The sequence below is a fragment of the Taurulus bubalis genome (assembly GCF_910589615.1).
Source record: "Taurulus bubalis genome assembly, chromosome: 7".
NCBI lineage: Eukaryota > Metazoa > Chordata > Actinopteri > Perciformes > Cottidae > Taurulus > Taurulus bubalis.
The window spans coordinates 19,648,345-19,658,373 of NC_136595.1; the positions used below are offsets into that span (position 1 = coordinate 19,648,345).

General features: G+C 41.1%; 1 protein-coding gene across 4 annotated transcripts; it reads right to left on the reverse strand.

The window, feature by feature from the left end:
* Positions 1-6,147: 6,147 nt before the first annotated feature.
* On the reverse strand, positions 6,148-9,762 carry use1 (unconventional SNARE in the ER 1 homolog; the record flags this gene model as incomplete). 4 transcript variants are annotated; one of them, XM_079220610.1, is made up of 8 exons in its annotated part: positions 6,148-6,406; positions 7,293-7,455; positions 7,697-7,718; positions 7,856-7,871; positions 8,176-8,328; positions 8,599-8,677; positions 8,761-8,810; positions 9,658-9,756. In XM_079220610.1, the coding sequence occupies 8 exons, from the start codon at positions 9,754-9,756 to the stop codon at positions 6,224-6,226; spliced, it is 765 nt and encodes a 254-aa protein (XP_079076736.1). In that variant the 3' UTR covers positions 6,148-6,223. The 4 variants fall into 4 exon arrangements, with proteins under 4 accessions (XP_079076736.1, XP_079076734.1, XP_079076737.1 ...); XM_079220608.1 differs by having other exon boundaries at positions 7,697-7,727; XM_079220611.1 differs by lacking the exon at positions 7,856-7,871 and having other exon boundaries at positions 7,697-7,727; positions 8,172-8,328; positions 9,658-9,762.
* Between the last annotated feature and the right edge of the window lie 267 nt (positions 9,763-10,029).

Genomic DNA, 10,029 nt, shown 5'->3' on the forward strand with positions numbered 1-10,029 from the left:
GCCAAAATGTGGCACTTTTGTATTTGTAATTAATGAAGATCCATCTGGTTGGCCTTGACATACCAACTGAGTGGACAAAACATGAGATGAATGATGGTGAAACTACCCTTGAAAGAAACCTTGGTCTCAAACATCCTAACAAATAACAGCTAAGCCAAGGATTCAGGCCTTTTATCAACACAGTATTTTACACACACACACTCACACACACACACACACGCACGCACGCACGCACGCATCATTGTATTATGTCCATATTAAACTCAGAAGCAGTTGCATTTGTTTTGGTTACATTCTGAGGTTTCGGTGTTTTGTTCGTTTGCATAAAAACACATACAGGTTTAGTGGGAAACGAGAGAGAAACCTGGCAGATGAAAGCAAAAACAGAAAGATTTTAGACACACACTCGTGCATACACACCCCTGATCTGCTACCCTGAGGAGCCTCCCTTGTTCCAGGAGGGGCCTTGCACCTGCTGTGGCAGCTCGGGGCCTCCTGGGGGAGAGAACATTGAGGAGGCTCAGGAGATGTGTGCCTGGTTCCAACATATCACTGTTATTGAACAGCACATTATTCCTGGGATGAACCCCGACCCACCCCTCGTCCCCAAGGACACATCCCTGTCTTGGCTCCAGCACCGGGCAGAGCCCGAAGCCTCAACTGCTCCCACTCCATGTCTACCACAGCACCTTTACGGCCTTGACAGTTTTTACCCTCAAGGCCTCCTCCCTGTCTGAGCAGCGCTTCCCAGCCCGAGACTCTACTCTGAAAAAAACAAGCGCTGTATCCAAGTAACCTGCGACTTCTTTCCTCATGTCCCAATTCTAGTTTTAAACGCCAGACATAGTTGGACATTTTAGGAAAGAACGTTACTGGCTTTCTGCCCGAGAGTTGGATGAGAGGATCAATATCATTCTTAATTCAATGAGAAGCTACAGCCAGCAGACATTAGCCTAGCTTAGCATGAAGACGGGGAATATGAGAAAACAGCCCTCCAGGCTCTGTCTGAGATATTTGCATCACAAGTTCCTTTAGACCGGTGACGTCTTCAAAAGCAAATTCTAACATGTGCCACAGACTGTGTGGCAATAATGCTTGATAAATAAACTTAAATTGTTCAACGATTATCAAAATAATTCCTGATTATAGTTATCTTTATTCTATTAGTATTATTATTGCATATATCTTTTAACCCTGTTTTTATATCTTATCTTATTTTCTGTGTAAATGGCTGCTGCGCGACACGAAATTTCCCCTTGGGGATTAATAAAGTATATATTCATTCATTGATTCATTTCATTCATTCAGCTCTAAAAACGTAAAAAGTGTAAAATAAAGATTATGTGCCGGACTATTTCTTGGTCTGGACTATTTCTCTGCTGCTTGCAAAAAACGTGAAATGATAAATTGACAAATAATTGACATTAAAGCTGACTTTGATTTTGACTTTTGGCTTTAACACATTAGTTTTAGTACAGACTAAACAAACAAGTTGAAATGTGTTGGGTGGATCTCGTTGCTTTTGAACAGAGCCAGGCTAGCTTTCCCCCTTGTCTCCGCTCTCCATGCTAAGTTAAATAAACTTGCTCCAGTTCCAGGTATTAAACTCTCGGCAAGAGAGCATATAAGCATTTCCCCTAAAATGTAACTATTCCTTTATGCTCAAGCAAGAGGCGGACAAGCTTTTCTTCTCAGTATCAAGCCACAAAGCCTCCTGTAGTACCAGCAGCAGCCGGGCTCTCCAGTCCTGCCCCGCTGGGAGATCCTGAATCCCGGAAAGGTGAATAAGCAAAGAACCAAGAAATTAAACCTCTCAGCAGCAGCGCTAGCTGGGCTCTATACATCAAAGAGCCGAGCAGAATCCAGCAGGGAGATTGTTTCTCTCACTGTGGACTCTTTCAGCACCACGCGGCCTGACAAATAGGCTGGAAGGTTCAGTGCATTAACCCACATGTTGACACTAGGCTGCGAGTGATAGAGCAATAGGGGGCTGCAGAGGATGACATACAGGTCTTTGGGGTGCAGTAAACACACATGCACGCACAGGCGCGCACACACACACACACACACACACACACACACACACACACACACACACACACACACACACACACACACTGTTATGGCTGCTTGGTTTATCTGTGATGTGCTTCCTGGTGGATTTTCTCTGAAATCAACCTGGACCCTCAGCTGTCACAGACAGAGCAGGAGACGTGAAAGTGGTCCTCCTCGGTGCTTCAGCTACTTAAACGCTCTGTGTCAGAGAGCTGCCACAACACTGCTGCACATGTGACTGAGTGTGAGCGAGCAGGCTTTGAGATGTGCTCCCACTAGCCGGAGGAAGAGCCAGAAACACAACACAACCACACAAACAGAGATACAGAAACAGTCTCTCACACACAGGGGGAGGCGGGTCCTGGTGAGGGAAACAGTAACGGAAAAAATGAAAACAAAATGGGACTTCCACAGCACCTGTGTAGACAAGAGAGATTAAGAGATTGAGGCCGACACCGGTGCAACTGTGTTTAGAAGACACAGACTTCAGGGGATACACGTTTTAATGTTTCAATATGAGTTTACCGATGCAGTTGTGCCTTGTAAACTCTAGCACTGCTCTGTGAATAAAGGTTAACTGCACTGGAGGTGGTTTGATTTGCTGACAGCATTTAACACTTTTGTGGGGGATAGAACAGTAAAAATGTGACTTATTTCCATTCTTGTCCCTGGTGTTTCAACTCCACTAACCTTTAGCTAGATGTATGCACAATTTCCATGTCTGACCTAAGAAATACTGGAAATTATTAACTAAAAACTGGAAGATTGAACCATAAAAGCAGTTTGTCAATAAAAGGAAATCAAGGGAGTTTATTGACTCATGGAGATTTAACTGTTCTCAGCAATTCCAAACCACTCCTATGTGACTGAGAGTGAAGACGGAGGCAGATCAGTTCTGTTTTCCATGAATCGGGGTATGTGTGTGCGCGAGATAGTGAGTCACAGTATAAGCTTAATAAGTGCAGCCTTTTACGCTCCCATTAGGTCATTAACATTAGAGCACATTCTAAACTTTGGCAAGGAGAACAAAATTTAAATGCCTTATTTACCCTTGTGCTCCCTGAAGGAACTACATAGAAAAAAAGAGAATGAAAGGAAAATCTCCTTCATCTCTGTAGGCAACCCAAATCCTCACTGTAGCTGCAGCCAAAAACTAAATTAAAAAGACTGGAGTGTTGGTGTTTAACAGCCGCAGCGCTGTGCTGAGAGGGGATAGAAGTTCTCTCATGCTGAACAATTTCTCTGCTCTCTGCCGTTTGGAAGGATCTAACCAATTTAAAACACACACACACACACACACACACACACACACACACACACACACACACACACACACACACACACGCAGCTTAAATAGCAGTGGTACGACATCAAATTACATTCCTTGTTTCCTACTCCGAAATGATGATTTTATTTTTTTATATTTAATCAATTTGTTAATGTCACAGCAGTTTTTTGGATCCCAGGTTGACAAAAATCTCTTTGTCCACTGCTGTTTTTCCGTTACACAAAAGGTGTTCTTATCTATAGCTTGTAACTTACTGATCTATAAAGCAGTGGAAATTATTCCTTCACAATTAATAACCAGTGTAGGAAGATACCTTGAGATCTTTTGCTTAAAGTTAAAATGACTAATGCCCTGCAATCATCATTTTGCCTAAGTACGGCAGAATGATCCTGTCAGGGAATTATGCAATATAATTAAATTATGATTATTATTGATGAATTAGTAGTGTAGCTAGTTTGAACTTTGTTGGTTATTTTGGCTACTTAAATCTACAGCAATGCATCAAATTCTACAAGATAATCATATATTTCCATACAGAATCTTAATTGTCAAAGTCACAAGTAGCTATTTGGAAACACTCAAGAAAAATACTACTGGTTGCAACTTATAACCCCTTCATAAAGGCTCTTATTTCCCAATGGCACTGAATTGATTCAGCTCAATTTACAAGTGCAGAGAGTCAAGTATTTTCAGGGTGTCCCTGTGGGAAAGAGTGCAGGAAGGAACTTATTTAGGTTCCCGGGGTCAGAGGTTAAAAGTGCCATTAATGGGCTCCACAGGAGGCATTTGCTGAATATAGGAACTCGTACTTAACACGTCCCAGACTCTGGAGTCTGTGTAGGAAACTGAGACAAAACAGTCTGTTTCAGCTAATGGGACACTAGAACCACAATGAACATGAGAAACCACACCGCTGATGAAGTCATGCAGCCTCGGAGAGCCAATCACACAGCCAGAGCATTAGCAAAGGCCTGAGAATGGAGGCGCAAACAGCTGTGATTTAACTGAGGGATGATGATCCTCTGCAGTGACACAACCTCATTTGGTCTCCTGGTGGCCTGCATACCTCAGCTTCCAGCAGGCAAAATACCCCCCAGGGATCCTAAAATACACGGCAGGCTAGGCCTCGGCCCAGCCAGCCAGCCGTGAGGAGGGGCAGCAGCCGGGGAGAGAGAGGAAAGAGAGGAAGGGCCAGGGGCAGAGCTGCAAGCCTGGACAAGCTAGTCAGCTCCGCAGTCCTCAGACGACAGTCAGACTGACAACACAGCAGGAATGTTCACCTCCTACAAGCTTTTTCAGTGTGTCTGTCCGCATGAAAAATCACAGTTCCCAAGCACTGATCCCAAATGTCAACAGGCTACATCAAGTTTCAAAGGCTTACAAAGGCGCAGACTCGCCAGAAGTCACATTAGGTCACTGTGCGTTTTTTGTTTTTTTTAGCCATACTTCCTCAGATCACTTCTAAATGAGTAGTGGAGATAATTTAGGATCCTTGTTCAGGCCATGAGGGTCATGGAGGCCATTTGACTGTTCGTATGTGAAGGATGTGACCGCCACTCTCTGGCCACATGGAGTCACTGCATCAGGCATTTTCAACAGAGGGCGCAATTTGGTATTTTTATGAGGAAAAGACACTGCTCCCACTACACGCAATCGGTATGCAAAAGCTATGAATGGAAACGGTCCTAATTTAGAGTCTTTATACTTTCGAGGAATTCAGTTCTTGTGAATGTATGCACTATTAAAACAGCCACTCTGAATGCACACGGTTACAGAAATTTTAATGAGAACAAAATCTTACTTCTTCAACATCAGCAGTCATCATCAACACAACACACATCATTTTTGGAATGAACCACAAACACATACAGACTCATTAACAACAATCAGGACTGAGGAAATCAGACATAATGAGGACTAACATCAAACAAAAGCTCTGAACCTCTTCAAGATGAATGTCTCCAAAACTTAACGTAGAAGGTGAAAAATGAAATGGCTGCTTGGAATCTGCTTTGCAATTTGTATTAATATTACATTTTAGTAAAACGGTTTAACGCCCTTATTTAGCATTCATAAGCACTATATAAACATTTAATGAATGGATCATGACACTATATTGCACTAAAAACAGATAACGAAAAATATTGTAAATATAATAATAATAATAATAACACGTCTTCATGGAAGTTAGAATTGTTGACAAACACGTACAAATGTCCTCATAGCAACAGCATAGTGTTATAAAATATTTTTTTAACATTTATATTGTGCTTATGAATGCCAAATAGAGGCAGTTGAAGTCACGTTTTAGCACACATAAGTAATAAGTCAAAATGTTTACATATTCAATTAACTCAAAGTATAACTAATAGTGTTGAAACCGTGGCTAACATACATTAGATGCCGGACGGTTTATGAACTCTTTAAGATGTATGCATGGCGAAAAGAATGTTCTATAAAAGATGATCTAGGCCGCACTCAGTGAGAAAGTACTTACATGTATTGAATGACTAGTTGCCTCCCTGATGAGGGGTTTAAAACTATTAAGGCTCAGCCCCTGCTGTCTGGCTATTAAGACTTATGTTGCTGCTCGCAAAAACCCTCTAACAAGAAGCTCTGCACCTCAATTCATTTAAAAAAAAAAAAAAAAAAAAAAAAGTATACAGAGGCTTCAAACCCCATTTTCAACACCCGTCAGCTCTTTTAGCGGAAGAATTTCTGTCTCAAAAGTGCAAATGTTTCAATTGTTTTGGTTCTGACCACTACTGATCTGCATCTCACACACACAGACAAGCTGTGCAGATCTATGAGGCCTATGTAGTTACTTCTCTGTAAACACAGGAGGACGTAGCGCTAAGAGTTCGAGATTGTAGACGATCATCATCGAAGTCTGGGGAAGATTCTGATGAAGAGGATCATGCTGATGAAGCTGAAGGAGACCAGGATGAGCATCAGCCACAGCAACCAGTTGACGGACTTCTTGGTGTGCTGCTCTAGTCTCTCCGACTCGGTCTTCAGCTTCTCGAAGTTCATGTCTGCCTGACGCATGGACTGGCTCAGAGTCTGGGAGGGAAAGGAACATACAGATAAATGTGGAGCACTCGCACCTACAACTCAGCTTTTGTAGTCAGACACTTTTAGACTGTTTTTTTAATGGGAACAGAAGCAGAAAATTATACATAATAAACTCCCAAAATATATCTACTGCATGTCAAACATCATATTCTACAGAAAATGTAAAATCTTACAAATTAAAACAGAGATGAAAATGTAACATTACTTAGTTAATTAAAGTTCATCATTGTGCTCATTTTATCTTACAATAGTTATTTTTAATAAAATCTACAACAGCTATTCCCCATTCAGTCACATGCCTGTCTCATCTTTCCTAATCGAAGAGCTTTGCCTATTGGTGAGCGTGATGGGTAAATATGGGCGTGGTTTCCACTTATCAAACATTCTGACTTGACGAAGATCCACGTAGGATCAAAACATAGTAATTAATATTTTTTTTGTGGCAAGGAGTTGTGTGCACGTGTTACCCTTTTCCGTAGTGATGCTGTTCTGAGAGACTTGCAGTTATTTGATGTGTGCATAATTAATCTTCTTCAATAACTACCATTTTTCTTATTTCTCACACTCAGTCAGCCAGTCAAATAAATGTAGAACAAGTGTATCAGCACCGGTTCCTCACTGGCTAACGGTGACCACTGGCTCATCACACAGTAGCCATTAGTTAAATATTAAGACTATTCCCATAAACAACTGTAATCTATCCATGTCTATGATTTTAAATTAAATTAAATGTCAGCGAAAACAGACAGGCTGACGTATTACTGTATTAAAGCGTTTGCTCAGTAATTATGTTGGCTGGTGAAACGTTTGCATGTAAATAGTTTACATCTTAGTAACCCTGATGGTGGTAAATACAGTCTGGTGAACCAGTTACCTGGTTGTCCTGTTTGATGATGTTCTGTGCTGCCAGAGTGTTGTTCTTCAAGTTTCGGGCCAGGTTGAGCATGTCGTCGGCCAGTTTCTCCTGTAGGTTGTGGTGGTGGTGCAGGACGGCCTCCAGCTCTGCAGCAGACTGACGCTCATCCAGAGGAAGACCTCTGCACAAGACAACATTTAGATTTCACTGTAGGCACAGTCGCAAATAAATGCGATACAACTTCCAAAGTTGCCATCTTGTAAAAGCATTAAGCACTGAGGAGTGATTTACAATTAACATATCTGGAATATGCCACAACTTTTCAGAAGCTACCATTGTTTGTTACAGTCTTATGTGAATAAATAAATACAGTAAAATTGACGTTAGATCTTTAAGACAAGAAATTATATGTGCATCTTTACCTTCGGTTTCGCAAGTCTGTTTCTGATGTGCCTGTAGAAAGGAAAGAAGAACGTCATCTTTCTAGAATATCACACTCAAATCAGATGACTGGCATGTTTAAATATAGAAGTATAATTTTTCATTCAAGATACTGTTGAAGCTGGAAAAATATTTATTACCTTTGCCTGACAGTCCCTGTCATGACACAAAAGAAAAACAATGTATTAATTTGATGGAATGGAGCCTTTAATATTTGTTTTCCCACTCAGTTTTTCTCACTCAGTTTTTCTACCAAACCTTTAAGTATTTCATTTGAAGGCTAAAATACATTTAAAATGTCCAACTTTTAAAATGGTAAACATATTGTAAATTGAGTACTAGATGAAGGTGGAATCAGTGGTGAGCAAAACAATGCGGATGCCATCCATCAGCTGTTATTTCCACAGTGTGTAAATCTCCGAAGTGAACCATTATATCTTGAGTCTACATTTTAACCTACCATGCCGAGCAGCTCGTCCCTCATCTCTCCTGTACACCGAGCCTTCGTCTGCATGTGGACAGTCTTCGAGACAGGCATCCTCTCATTGGCTATTGTGGGTGTTCGCCCAGGGGCGAGGAACTGATTAGCCAAAGCCTTTTCCGTTGGTGAAGACTGTGAACGAGAACATTAGAGAAGTGAGATCAGAAAAAAAGTCTCAGCAAGAAATGTCCGTTTCATATTTTTTCAAGTTTGTGAGATATATAGTTCATATAACAAATAATTAAATACGGAGAATGTTTTAAACACTGCTATAAATATCCAAGTGTCAAAAACACATTCAATTTATAATATGGAAAATGGCAATCATTTTGAAAATGCAAACAGAAAATGTTGGAACATTTTCTGTTTGTAAAATGCTGTTTGTAATATATTGTCACTGACCAGTTTCTCTGCATCAAGAAGCCCTTTCAGAAAATCTACTTTTCTTGAATATTCAGTCAGTATTTCTGCTGTTGGTTTGCTGAAAAAAATAAGTAGTTTTTGACACGTGTTACACATTAGCAATAATAAAAACAACATTAAGATACACGAGCGAGATGGTACCTCAGGCTTTTCCTCAGAGCCACCAGCATCTCCTCCAGGGCTCCAACATACTAGAGCACAGAAAAGACAAAAGAAGTGATTGCATATACATTAGGTGACATCTCTTTGTATGATTATATAGTTTAAAACAGACATGAACTTTGATGCCAGGGCCGTCAGTAGGGACACTAAGCCGAAACCATACAGTACAATACAAAAGCCCTACAATAAATCCGACCTTAATAAAAGATGATATGTCCAGTTGTTTTTGGAACTGTTTTAGACAGGGGTTGATTCAACTGTATGTTCATTACGGAGGCTGTAGATTTCAAGATTCATTTAGTCAACTCTTAGTGATATAAATAGTGTGGACAAAGGAAAAACCTCTTGTAAATCAATACAGTTCAACCGCATCACAAACTGCACCTCCAAACCGTTAATGTAAAGTTGAAACAACACCTTGCTGTCACAGTTTCCATTAACCTTCATAAAAGGATAATTCGTTGCAGGACTGTGGACCTCATTCGTGTTAACTAACCTAAGTGTGCCAAGTAAACTGGAAACTTAAAACCTGAATATGAAGTAGCGGGTGAAGCGCTGTGTGATATTAACGCGACTGTTAGCTGTCATTAATACATTAAGCTAACATAGCAACTGAAATACCACAGCGACGTTAGTTAACAACCTGTCAACTGCAACACGAGCTAAATGTTTAATGTGTGTAACGTGTGTCGTAGAGGCGAACGCCACAGAAAGCTGCCGTCCAACACAACCCTGTCAGTGGGCTCAGTGACGACGTGGCTAACAGCCTCGCCGCTGCAGCGCACAACAACAACAGTCATGCTAACTAACGTCCACGCGAGCCGTTGAAGGTCAGAGGTGACCGACACAGGGACTCGAGTGTTGACGTTGTCTTACCTTTTCTAACCTCCATTCGGTTTCTCCTCTTTTCTCAGAAGCTATAGATTCACAGCGGGACAATAATCTGATAAAATTTATTTCCAATCTCGAAGCCATGTTTGAAGCTGACGCACCGTCGCAGCATTACGACGTCACCAGTTCATTGTGGACGCGGGCGGAGCGTCGCGGTGAAGCGTCCAACGGATGCGGTCCACGGTCCAACCAGCAATATTCACAAAATATGAATTGTATTCATATGTAACGCTAGTCCAACAGGTGGATCCTGCGTTTTAAGCGTTGATAGGATGACATTTTTGAGCCACCAAACATTTTAAGGTGAAGATTTAAGTCAATAAAAACTAAAAGAAATGACAAATACATAGTTTCTGC